This window comes from Camellia sinensis, chromosome 3, assembly GCF_055761805.1.
Source record: "Camellia sinensis isolate YWXY chromosome 3, ASM5576180v1, whole genome shotgun sequence".
Taxonomy (NCBI): domain Eukaryota; kingdom Viridiplantae; phylum Streptophyta; class Magnoliopsida; order Ericales; family Theaceae; genus Camellia; species Camellia sinensis.
Window position 1 is genome coordinate 41,144,114 of NC_138963.1, and position 10,783 is coordinate 41,154,896.

General features: G+C 42.9%; 1 protein-coding gene across 1 annotated transcript; it reads left to right on the forward strand.

Moving 5' to 3' along the window:
• Positions 1-7,363: 7,363 nt before the first annotated feature.
• Positions 7,364-10,558, forward strand: LOC114293980 (NAC domain-containing protein 90). Its single transcript, XM_028238089.2, has 3 exons — positions 7,364-7,796; positions 8,501-8,796; positions 9,931-10,558. Exons 1-3 carry the CDS (start codon positions 7,637-7,639, stop codon positions 10,264-10,266), a joined length of 792 nt encoding a protein of 263 aa, XP_028093890.1. The 5' UTR covers positions 7,364-7,636; the 3' UTR covers positions 10,267-10,558.
• The last annotated feature ends 225 nt before the right edge of the window (positions 10,559-10,783 follow it).

Here is a 10,783-nt window from a genome sequence, read left to right on the forward strand (position 1 = left end):
GGCAAATGATCGATTGCCAGATAAACCTGGTGGTGTTCCGCTCGGTGATTGTGGCAAGGGGTTCAGCCTCGACCCACTTGATGAAGTAATCAATGGCGACAATCGTGAACTTGGTCTGGCCTCGACCGGTGGGAAGTGGACCAACCAAGTCGATCCCCCACTTAGCAAACGGATAAGGGCTGCAAAGTGTGATTAACTCTGTAGGAGGAGCATGGGGGATGTTGGCGAAGCGTTGACATTTATCGCATTTGAGCACGAAATCGGTCGCATCCTGATTAAGAGTTGGCCAAAAATACCCAGTACGGAGTATCTTCTAAGCAAGGGACCTGCCGCCTGAATGATTACCACAAATTCCCTCATGGATCTCCTGCATTACATAAGTTGGTTGAGCTGGATTGAGGCACCGTAGATATGGCCGGGAGAAACCGTGCTTGTACAATATACCGTCGACAATGATGTAATTGGACGCTTGGGATCGGACTTTGGCTGCCTGCTGTTGGTCATCTGGGAGTGCTCCTGTGGTCAAGAATAGGAGAATGTCGGATGCCCAAGGGATGGGTTCGTTTTGGATGAACTGTACGGCTTGCAGGTCGGGTGAAATGGCCGGGTGGTATAGATATTCGAGACGGACATCATGGCTGAGATTAGGATGGTCAGCAGAGGCCAGCTGAGCCATCTCATCTGCTTTGGAGTTTTCCGCCCGAGGAATGTGGCTGATGTGGAAGGTATTGAAAAGGCGAGCAAGGGGGAGTGCCATATCCCTATAAGCTCGCATTGTGTCTTCCTTGGCGTCGAAGTCCCCCGTCATCTGACCGACGACGAGCTGGGAGGCGCTGAATACTCGGAGGTGGCTGACCCCAATGTCCTTGGCAAGGTGGAGTCCTGCTATCAATGCCTCATACTCGGCCTCATTGTTGCTTGCTTCAAACAAGAAACGGAGGGCACATTTGAAGTAGCCGCCCTCGAGGGAAGTGAGGATGAGGCCGGCCCCACTTCCTTCTCTGCGAGACGAACCGTCGACATTGAGAGTCTAAGAATGAGGATCTTCTGGCTCTGTTGGAGTTGGGGGAGTGGAGGTGGAGTGGTCCGGGCCAGATTGGTGAACTCCAGGATTAAGTCAGCTACAGCTTGCCCCTTGATTGCTGTCCGAGGGCGGTAAGAGATGTTGAACTGGCTGAGTTCTACTGACCACTACATCAGTCTGCCTGAGAGTTCTAATTGCTGCATGACCTTTTTCAGGGGTTGGTCGGTGAGGACCACTATGGAGTGGGCTTGGAAGTATAGGCGGAGTCGTCTGGAGGCAATGACCAAGGCCAGGGACAGTTTTTCTAATAAGGGGTAGTTCTGCTCCGCTCCCCTAAGAGCCCGACTGATGTAGTAGACCGGCCGTTGGATTGAGCCATCTTCTCTGAGGAGAGCTGCACTGACTGCGGTGCTCGATACTGCTAAGTAGAGGAAGAGGGGCTCGCCCATGATGGCTTGGGAAAGAAGGGAGGGTTGGCCATGCATTGCTTTAACTGTTGAAAGGCCTCTTCGGATTCGGCTGTCCATTCAAAAGTCTGCCGAAGAACTTTGAAGAAGGGTAGGCACTTATCTATTGCTCGGGAAATGAAGTGGTTGAGAGCCATCACTCGGCCGGTGAGTCTTTGAACTTCTTTGACTGTCCTAGGCGACTGCATCTCAACCAAGGCCTTGATCTTCTCAGGGTTAGCTTCAATGCCGCGCTGACTGACCATAAAACCCAAAAATTTTCCAGATCCTACGCCGAAGGCGCACTTCTCTGGGTTGAGCTTCATCTGGTACTTGCGCAAGGTGGCGAAGGTCTCTCGTAAGTTAGTGACGTCATCAGAGGAGTATTTGCTTTTGACTAGCATGTCATCGACGTAGACTTCCATATTCCGGCCTATTTGGTGATGGAAAACGGCATTAACCAGCCATTGATAGGTGGCCCCAGCATTCTTCAATCTGAACGGCATTACACAATAGTGGTAGGTACCTCGGTCGGTAATAAATGATGTGTGTTCCCGATCAGATGTGTGCATCAGGATTTGGTTGTACCCAGAGAAGGCATCCATGAAGCTGAGCATTTGATGACCGGCAGTGGCATCGACCAGCAGATCTATGCGGGGAAGAGGGTAGCTGTCTCTGGGGTAAGCTCAGTTCAGGTCAGAGTAATCGACACAGAGTCGCCATTTGCCATTGTGTTTGCGGACGAGGACCACGTTGGACAACCATCTAGGATAGTCCACATTTTTGATGAATTGGGCCTCGAGAAGCTTGTCAACTTCTGCGGCTATAAGAGTGTTGCGCTCCGGATGGAAAATGCGTTACTTCTGGCGGTGGGGTCGAAAGTGGGGTTCGATACTGAGGCGGTGGGTTATGAAAGAGGGGTCAATGCCTGGCATGTCAGAATGGGTCCAGGCGAATACATCTCTGTGCTCGGTCAGGAGAGCGGTAAGGTCGGCCTTGGCTTGGGAAGGTAGTTGGCTGCCATTTTGGCGGTTTTGATTGGGTTGGTGGGATCAATGTTAACTTCAACAAGTTCCACCACAAGTTCACCTCTAACCAACTCGTCCTCGTCTCGGACGTCAAGCCCTTCGATGATCATGGCCTCTTTTAGCTTGACTTCTTTGAGTAAGGCGACATAACACTCCCTGGCCACGGTCTGTTCTCCTTTGACAGTTCTGACACCGAGATCGGTAGGAAATTTGATGGCAAGGTGATAGGTGGATGTGATGGCTTGGAAGGCGTTTAGGGCTATGCGGCCAAGGATGATGTTGTAAGCAGAGGGGCAGTCGACCACAAGGAAGGTGAGCAACTTAGTGGTCTGCCTCGGGTGTTCGCCAATGGTGATAGGTAGATTGATAGAGCCGATGGAGGTCACACGGTCGCCGGTGAAATCGACCAGAAGGGTTTGGAGAGGAGACAAGCTTTCTTCCCCAATCTTGAGCTAGCGGAAGCAATTGAGGAAGATGATGTCTGAAGAGCTGCCGTTGTCTATGAGGACTCGTCTGACCTTATAGTTGGAGAGGATGGCGGAAATGACAAGGGGGTCATCATGTGGGTAACGGACTCCTGCACAGTCGGTGTCTGTGAAGGTGATAGGTTCGATCCATTGTTTTGACTGTTTGGGAGGTCGGTCCACCGTCGCCACTGCTTTGTCTGAGCCCTGCCTGATTTTTCTGAGCTCTGCCTTCTGAGCCGAGCGGGGTGGTCCCCCACAAGCAAGGCCGCCTGAAATGACTCTGATTTCTCTGACTGGTGGAGGAGGATTGCCTGGAGGCCGAGGCTGTGGTGGTGGGCGATTGTGGCCTTGGTTAGGTGGGGCTTGATTGCGGGGTGGTGTATGTCGGCGATTGTTCCTGGGAAGGTCGGTTCTTTGGCTCTGTTGAGGGCGGGTGTCTGTGAATCGGCTGAGGCGGCCTGACGTATGAAGGTCTCGATCTGATCTTTGAGGTTGATACACTCGTCGGTAGTATGACTATGGTCTTGGTGGAAACGGCAGTACTTGGACTGATCTTTGCGATTGGAAGGGTTTCGTGAAGGCAGGGGCCACTTGAGGGGGTAGTCTCGTTGGATCTGATTGAGGACGTGCTCCATGGGGGAGTTGAGTGGTGTGTACCGCTCGAACCGACCGGGCGGTCGGGTTGGAGCCGACCGGTCGGCTCGGAGGGGTCGATCATTATAGTGGGGTGTTTGGCTATTATACTGGGCGGTCCTGGGTTCTGAGTCTTTCCTCTTGTCTCTGGGGGTCGAATTTTTAGTGATTGGCTCTTGCCGAGCGGCCAGGGAATCTTCAGCATTCATGTATTTCTGGGCTTTGGATAGTAGGGCAACCATGGTGGTTGGAGGGTTTTTGGAGAGGGAGAAAAGAAAATCGGATGACCGCAGGCCGGCCATGAAAGTCGTGAGGATGACCTTGTCGTCATTCTCCGCTACTTGAAGGGCTTCGGTGTTGAAGCGGGTGACGAAGCTGCGGAGTGACTCCCCCTCGATCTGACGAATGTTAAGGAGTTGGGTGGCTGGGCGTCTCTGACGCTAGGCTCCGATAAAATGGCTCAGGAAAGAGTCACTGAGGTGTTGAAAGGTGGAGACGGAGTCCGCCGGTAACTGGCTAAACCACAACCGAGCTCATCCCTTTAGTGTCACGGGAAAAGCTCGGCACATGATCTCGCCAGGGAAAGCATGGAGGATCATGAGGGTGCGGTAGGTTTCCAGATGGTCGACTGGGTCCGTCGTGCCATCGAAGGAGTCAATGGTGGGCATTTTGAACTTGGCGGGCAATGGTTTGTCGCGGATGGAGGCAACAAAAGGCGAGTTGGTGGTGAGTGAGGGCTTGTGCTGAATGTTCTGCATGACCCCTTGTAGTTGGAGCTTCATAACTCGGAGTTCAGCGTCCCATAGGGGAATGTTGTCGTCATGGTCGGTCAATGGAGGCTGGACACTGCTGGCTTCCCCCTCAGGGGCTAGTGCCACGGCTGACGGGCGTGGAGGTGGAGGTGGTAGGCTCATATGTGGAGGAGGAGGGGGTTGTAAACCTTCTGGGTTGAGCGGAGAGGGTTGTGGAGCAGTGTGGCTCGGGATTCTTTCTTGGTTTGGTGGAATATCTAGAGGTGGGGCGGGGAGGTTTCTTTGGAGTAAGGCACTGATCAGGGCCTGGTTTTGCTCGGCCATGTGGTTAATGCTGTTAGTAAGTTCGATGATGTATTGTGGTGGGTTGTTTGGATGGGAAGGGTCTGTTTGATGATCGGCGGTATTATGGTGAGAAGCCATGGACCTAGTCGTGACCATACACCTGGACGGGTGAGAGGAAAAGGTAACGGTGAGAAAGGGGGGCTCCGGCGATAGTGAACACAACTAGCGCACGAATAAACCACAAGTTTCCTACAGACGGCGCCAACTAATAATGCAGTCCGCCCTGGGTAGATAAGTCGAGCTGGTCCAAGCTCTTCAAGCTCCGATTCAGGCGAATGATTCCACTAGATGACCTGCACGCAAGTCCAAAGGGGAACGGGGTAGTCCCCCGGTGAACCCTCCGGCGAGTGAATCAGTAGAGGAAGAAGGAAATATATATATATATAGAGAAGAGAGAGAGGGAGAGATAGAAAAGCTTAACCTTCCTCTTGTCTTCCATTCTTGCTTATATCCTTTGGTAATCATTTCACTGTCCCTTGTGACGTGCCCCGTTCCGCCGAAAGCCTGTGCCGTAGCTTACCTTGTTCAGGGTGAGGGGGCTCTGTTCCGACGGGGAGGTGTTGTCGTAATAAATGCTGTGATGGGCTGCATTAATGGTGATGTGTTGTGGCAATAACTCTGCAGATCTTTGTCTGCTGATGTGGCATGTGTTTCACCTGCCATGTGCCCGAATGCCATTGGCCCTCCATGTCCAGATGGCCTCCAGCTGTCCTGGGCTTTGCCAACCGGGTTATGCTATGGGTCCCAAGCGATGGGTTTGGGATTGTTTGCTGTGGGCCGTAAGCCTTGTGGGCCTATCCATGTCAAATCATATACTAACCCTACACCAAGTTGGTGAGTAACCAACTAGAGTGAAACAGAAAGAAAACAAATGCCAAAAGCTTAAACCGCAAAAAGCATAAAGTAACAGCCACAAGCAACATCGACAATCAACAATCACTCGTTAATCGTCCCAACCACATCATGCCCTTAATTCAAATTGTTGGCTGCTCTGATGGACTGAAATCTGAAAACAAAATCAGGTTAGTTGTTGAATGTGATTCATAATAATAGAAGAGTTTATACTCTTTAAATCTCCCTGTGTATTTTATTTTTTTTATATTTTTAATAAAATTTTTACTTTTCTGATTTTAAAATAAAATAAAATAAAAAAAACCATCACTAATATAATTATGATAGACTCTGCCTCATAAACCAATCAAAATTGAGAAAGACATACAGAATGAATAATGCTAAATACACAAAATAAAACACAAAAATTACACACACACACATATATAGAATTCTCTTCAGTTGGGAAACTCAATTAGCATGTGCTGTTGGGATTCCGTGGGCCTACCACAGAGCCCACATTGACGATCTGAACTGTTCAATTTATAGAGTTCGTCAAGTATTTCATCCTTGTAAAAAATTATGTTAATTGGATATCGATAGTCACTTAATCAAATCACAACGTGATGTTTTACAGAGACGAAATACTCAACAAGTTCTATACATTGAATGGTTCAGATCGTCGATGTGAACTTTGTAGTGGGCCTATAGAATCCCGACCGCACTCTCAATTCGATATAGACTGAAGAGAAACTTTTCTCTATATATATACATATATATTATACTTGACATTTATATTAAACGTCAATTAAGAGACACATAAGATAAAGATAAGCTTCTTTTCAGTCCTCATCTAGACTGGAAAGGCCGTGTCACGCCTCGTTTCGACAATTGAACCGTTCATATTTTTAAAAAAAATCATGTATATCATCAATACAAAAAATTATGTCAATTCGATAATCATAATATTTTTATTTTATCAAATTTGTCCCTAAAAAAATGAAGGAAAAATTTATTTTTGAAAATAGACTATTCATTTTTGTAAGATAATTATGAGAAAATGAAGATGTTACAATTATTAAATCAACCTTTTTTTTGTTGACGATATATACAAAGAATTCTAAAAAATGAATAATTCAAATTATCAAAACAAAATCTATGATAAATTTCACATGCTCGAACAACACTTTTCCAATTTAGATGAGGACAAGAGAAAAGCCACTACCTAAAATAATATCCTATCCCAACTACATATTAATTGGGGAAAAAAAATAATGAATATAACAATAATACCAATAACCATTCAATCATTAGTTGCTATTTTTTCTCCTAGATATATGTAGCGTTTTAAAAAGGGATTTATCCATCCCATATAGAGTTTTTATTAACACTATTTTGGTAACTAGGACAAAAAATCACTTAGTTTATTGATTTATTTAAGTTATATTATATATTTAATTATTTTACACGTTTTTCTAAAATTAAAAAAAATACTTAAAATAATTATTTTTTTTTGCCTTCTTTCCAAGTATGCTCGTATCACTAATGACATAACATTAGCGTTGCATTAATTTTTTACTCATGTTAATGAGAAGGGATACCTCTTAGATCCTTCACTGAGACTTCATATTATATTACATGCTAAAGTAGGTTGACTGATTATAGTCAATGTTTTTGAGTGACAAAACAAGTAGGGGACAGAGATTTTCTTCCATTTATTAACCTGGAAACTTCAAAGCAACCTCTCTACCTCTCTCTCTCTCTCTCTCTCTCTCTCTCTCTAGAGCTTTCACTAGGTCCCCCTTTCTCATTTCACTCGGTTGCTTCTCTTTCGCAGTCTTTGCCTAAAAACCTATGACAACCACTTCACCCTTCCCTTTAAATACATAACCAATTAAACAAAACAAAACAAAACCAAAACATACGTGTGAAAAACCAAAACACATGGCTTAGCACCCAAGTCTCATAGGCATACAATACATTCTTGTCATTGTGAATAAAGAAAAGAAAAGAAAAGAACAGAAAATATAGTACTTTGTAATTTAGAGAGAGAACGTGTCTTTCTGTCTGTGTGTGTGGAGAGAGAGAGACAGAGAGACAGAGAGGTGGAATGGAGGATGATCGGATAGCACCAGGTTTCAGATTCTACCCTACCGAGGAAGAACTGGTTTCATTCTATCTGCAAAAGAAGCTTGAAGAAAGGAGGCAAGACCTAGACCTCGTCATACCGGTCCTCTACATTTACGATTTCAATCCATGGGATCTCCCTCGTCTGTTCTCTTCTATCTCATTCATTCCTCTTTTCTCTTTTCCTGTAATTTTTAATTTTTGAATTGAGTTTTCAAAAAATGGTTCAATTTTATAATATACAAGGTTTTTTTTTTTTTCTTTTCTTGTGTCATGGATGTTCAGTTATTGCAGTGTGAAACTTTTGAAACTGCCCTATCTTTAGCAAAAATGTTACTATTAATCATCCAGAAAAAATTGGATTATTTACTCAAAACCCTAAATAAGCAAAGCAGTTACGCAGATCATTTTCAAGCACACTTCTTCTTTATCTTCTTTTAAGAAATTATACCGTTTTCACTTGCGTCCTTGTCCTTTCCTTAGATTCTTTGTCTTCTTTTAAGAAATAAAATTAGATTGTTTCTTCTTTATCCATTCTCATGACATAAAACTTCTTTTTTTTTTTTTTTTTTAAGTTTTAAATCATATTTCTATATTTTATGTTGTGTTAATTGCATAAAGATACGAAGATTATGAAGAAAATGAAAATTTGAAACCTACAACAGTCATTTAATCCGATTGGCTTGTAAGATCTTGATGAGTTTTAATTTTCTTTTCTTCCATTTCTATACATCTAAATCAAAATTCAAGCACAGTCAAGTTAATTTACAAAGAGCTAGCTTCTAAAGTTATGAAACTTACCTAGTTTATGATTTTTTTGGCTTAATTGTTACTATTTTTGAACCAGAATTTGCAGGAGAGCTGTGCCGCAATGACCCCGAACAGTGGTTTTTCTTCATTCCTAGACAAGAGAATGAAGCCCGCGGAGGAAGACCAAACCGGCTCACAACTTCAGGGTATTGGAAAGCTACTGGCTCTCCTGGTTACGTCTTCTCTTCTCAGAAGAACCGAATCATCGGTATGAAGAGAACCATGGTGTTCTACAAGGGAAGAGCTCCTTCCGGAAGAAAAACTGAATGGAAGATGAATGAGTATAGGGCCATTGAAGGAGAACCATCATCATCAATTACTACAATTCCACCGGTGCGTGTGACTTACATAGTTGCATACCATAAGAGCTTTTTTTCTAAGGAAAATGATAAAAACCTGGAATTTTTTATGCAGAATGCTGTGTTGGTTGGACTGTATTTATTCTAGAGGCTCCACCTAGATGAATGCAGTGCTGTCACACAGCATTTTGTACAATTTTTTTGTGAACTCTTATTTTTATTTTTACTATGTAGTATTATTTCTGGTAAATTATGGCTTATTGTAGTGTTTTCTTCTATGTTGGTATTCAGTCTGTGAGCATGTTCTTGGTTTAGGATATTAATGAATACATATACACTTATAAATGGATAACTTTGAAAACTACATAATTAACACCAAATAGGTGAAGTTTTAAATTCAAAGAAGGGAATGGGTGGTTTTTCCTTTCTGTTTTTCTTATTCTACCCAAGTAATATCAAGAGGGAAAAAGGAAAAAAAAATCATAGAAGGGAAGTTTTAAAACTCAGTCTACTAATCCTGAAATTGTGAATTCAAACTAGTGCAAAGTCATTTTGTGCAAATTATACCATATATTTGGTCTGTATTCAATTCATCCCTCTCAAGCCCCAATCTAATGGGACTAAACTGAGACTACTTTTTTGTCTGTTAATTAGCACAAGAATTTATGTATTTTATGTGATCTAACCATAACAACACCTTTAACCAACTAGGCTTGGCGTAGCTAGCTACCCTAACTTTCCTAAGGGTTTAGTCCCTATAGAGAAGTCATGGATTCAATTCTCCTCAAGAGAGTTGAATTAAAGGGGAAAACACTTGGTGCTTTGTAAAGGGTGAAAAAGCTAAATGTCATATGTGCTAATATAACAATTAACAATTGATTTTCGTTGAAAAAGAAAAAAAAAAAAAAACCATAATAACACCTTTATCTTCATCTTCTATTCTTTTAACCATGACTAGAACCTTTATGTTAAATTATATTAATGAAACAGAAGGACATAGTTAAGATAATGAGGCACATCAATAGGTTAATATAACAGCTAGAAACAATAACAACAATGATAATGAATGTGACAAAGAACAACAAATACATATACACGGTTCTTGCAATTCAATTTCAGAAATAGACTTGTGCCTAATTTTTTCTTTCTTCAATCTTATGGTTTGCAGTTAAGACAAGAGTTCAGTTTGTGCAGAGTGTACATAAAATCAAAATGCATGAGAGCATTTGACAGGCGACCATCAGCGGCGGCGACAAGTGATGCAGTGGTGGTTGCGCAAGTTCACCATGGTGGTGGTGATCATGAAGCAACAACTTCTTCTAATCATCACAACAGTCTAGGGATTGAGAGAACAACCTCAACAGAGAGCTCCTCAGGAGGGGGAGGAGGAGGAGGAGACCATACAAATCCTTCTCAAACTTCAACAAGTGATCATAACTGGGATGTGGGTGGTGTTGACAATGAGGCTCTGTGGGATTGGGAACAGCTTGATTGGCAGTTCTGACTTCTAAAACCAAGAAATCAGAAAATAAAATGGCAAAGGATATCTGAACTCCAAATGCTCAGGAGAACTACAAGGATCAGAATATAGGAGCAAAACAAAAGAGAGAGTTTATGGACCCAGGAATATGAACTAGGAATATTGAACTAGAAAAGTGATGCGTAGTTGAGATCAATTCTTTACATGGTGGGTCTACCTGTGAAATTAATCTTAACTATTAAATTAATGTGTTTTGTGAATATTTTTCCATGACTTTACAACTACTCAAAATAAAATTCAGAGAGCTTAGTTCAAACCTGTCCAATTAACTTTTTGACGTTTTTAACTTTTATAATTTACGGTCCTTAAATAGTCTGAAAGTAATACATAATATCACTTATATGGCGATATTATGGAGTGTTAGTGATGATATTTTTTGCACTTTTCCCTTTTATTGATGTATTTTGTTACTTGTTTTTTACTCATCTTATCAATAAAGTTTCTTTTTTCTTTACTGATCAAAAAAAAAATATCACTTATA

Coding starts and splice junctions, on each gene's coding strand:
- LOC114293980 (XM_028238089.2), top strand. CDS start 7,637: ATGGAGGATGATCGGATAGCACCAGGTTTCAGATTCTACCCTACCGAG. Junction 7,797..8,500: donor CAATCCATGGGATCTCCCTC/GTCTGTTCTCTT, acceptor TTTTTGAACCAG/AATTTGCAGGAGAGCTGTGC. Junction 8,797..9,930: donor CAATTACTACAATTCCACCG/GTGCGTGTGACT, acceptor TATGGTTTGCAG/TTAAGACAAGAGTTCAGTTT.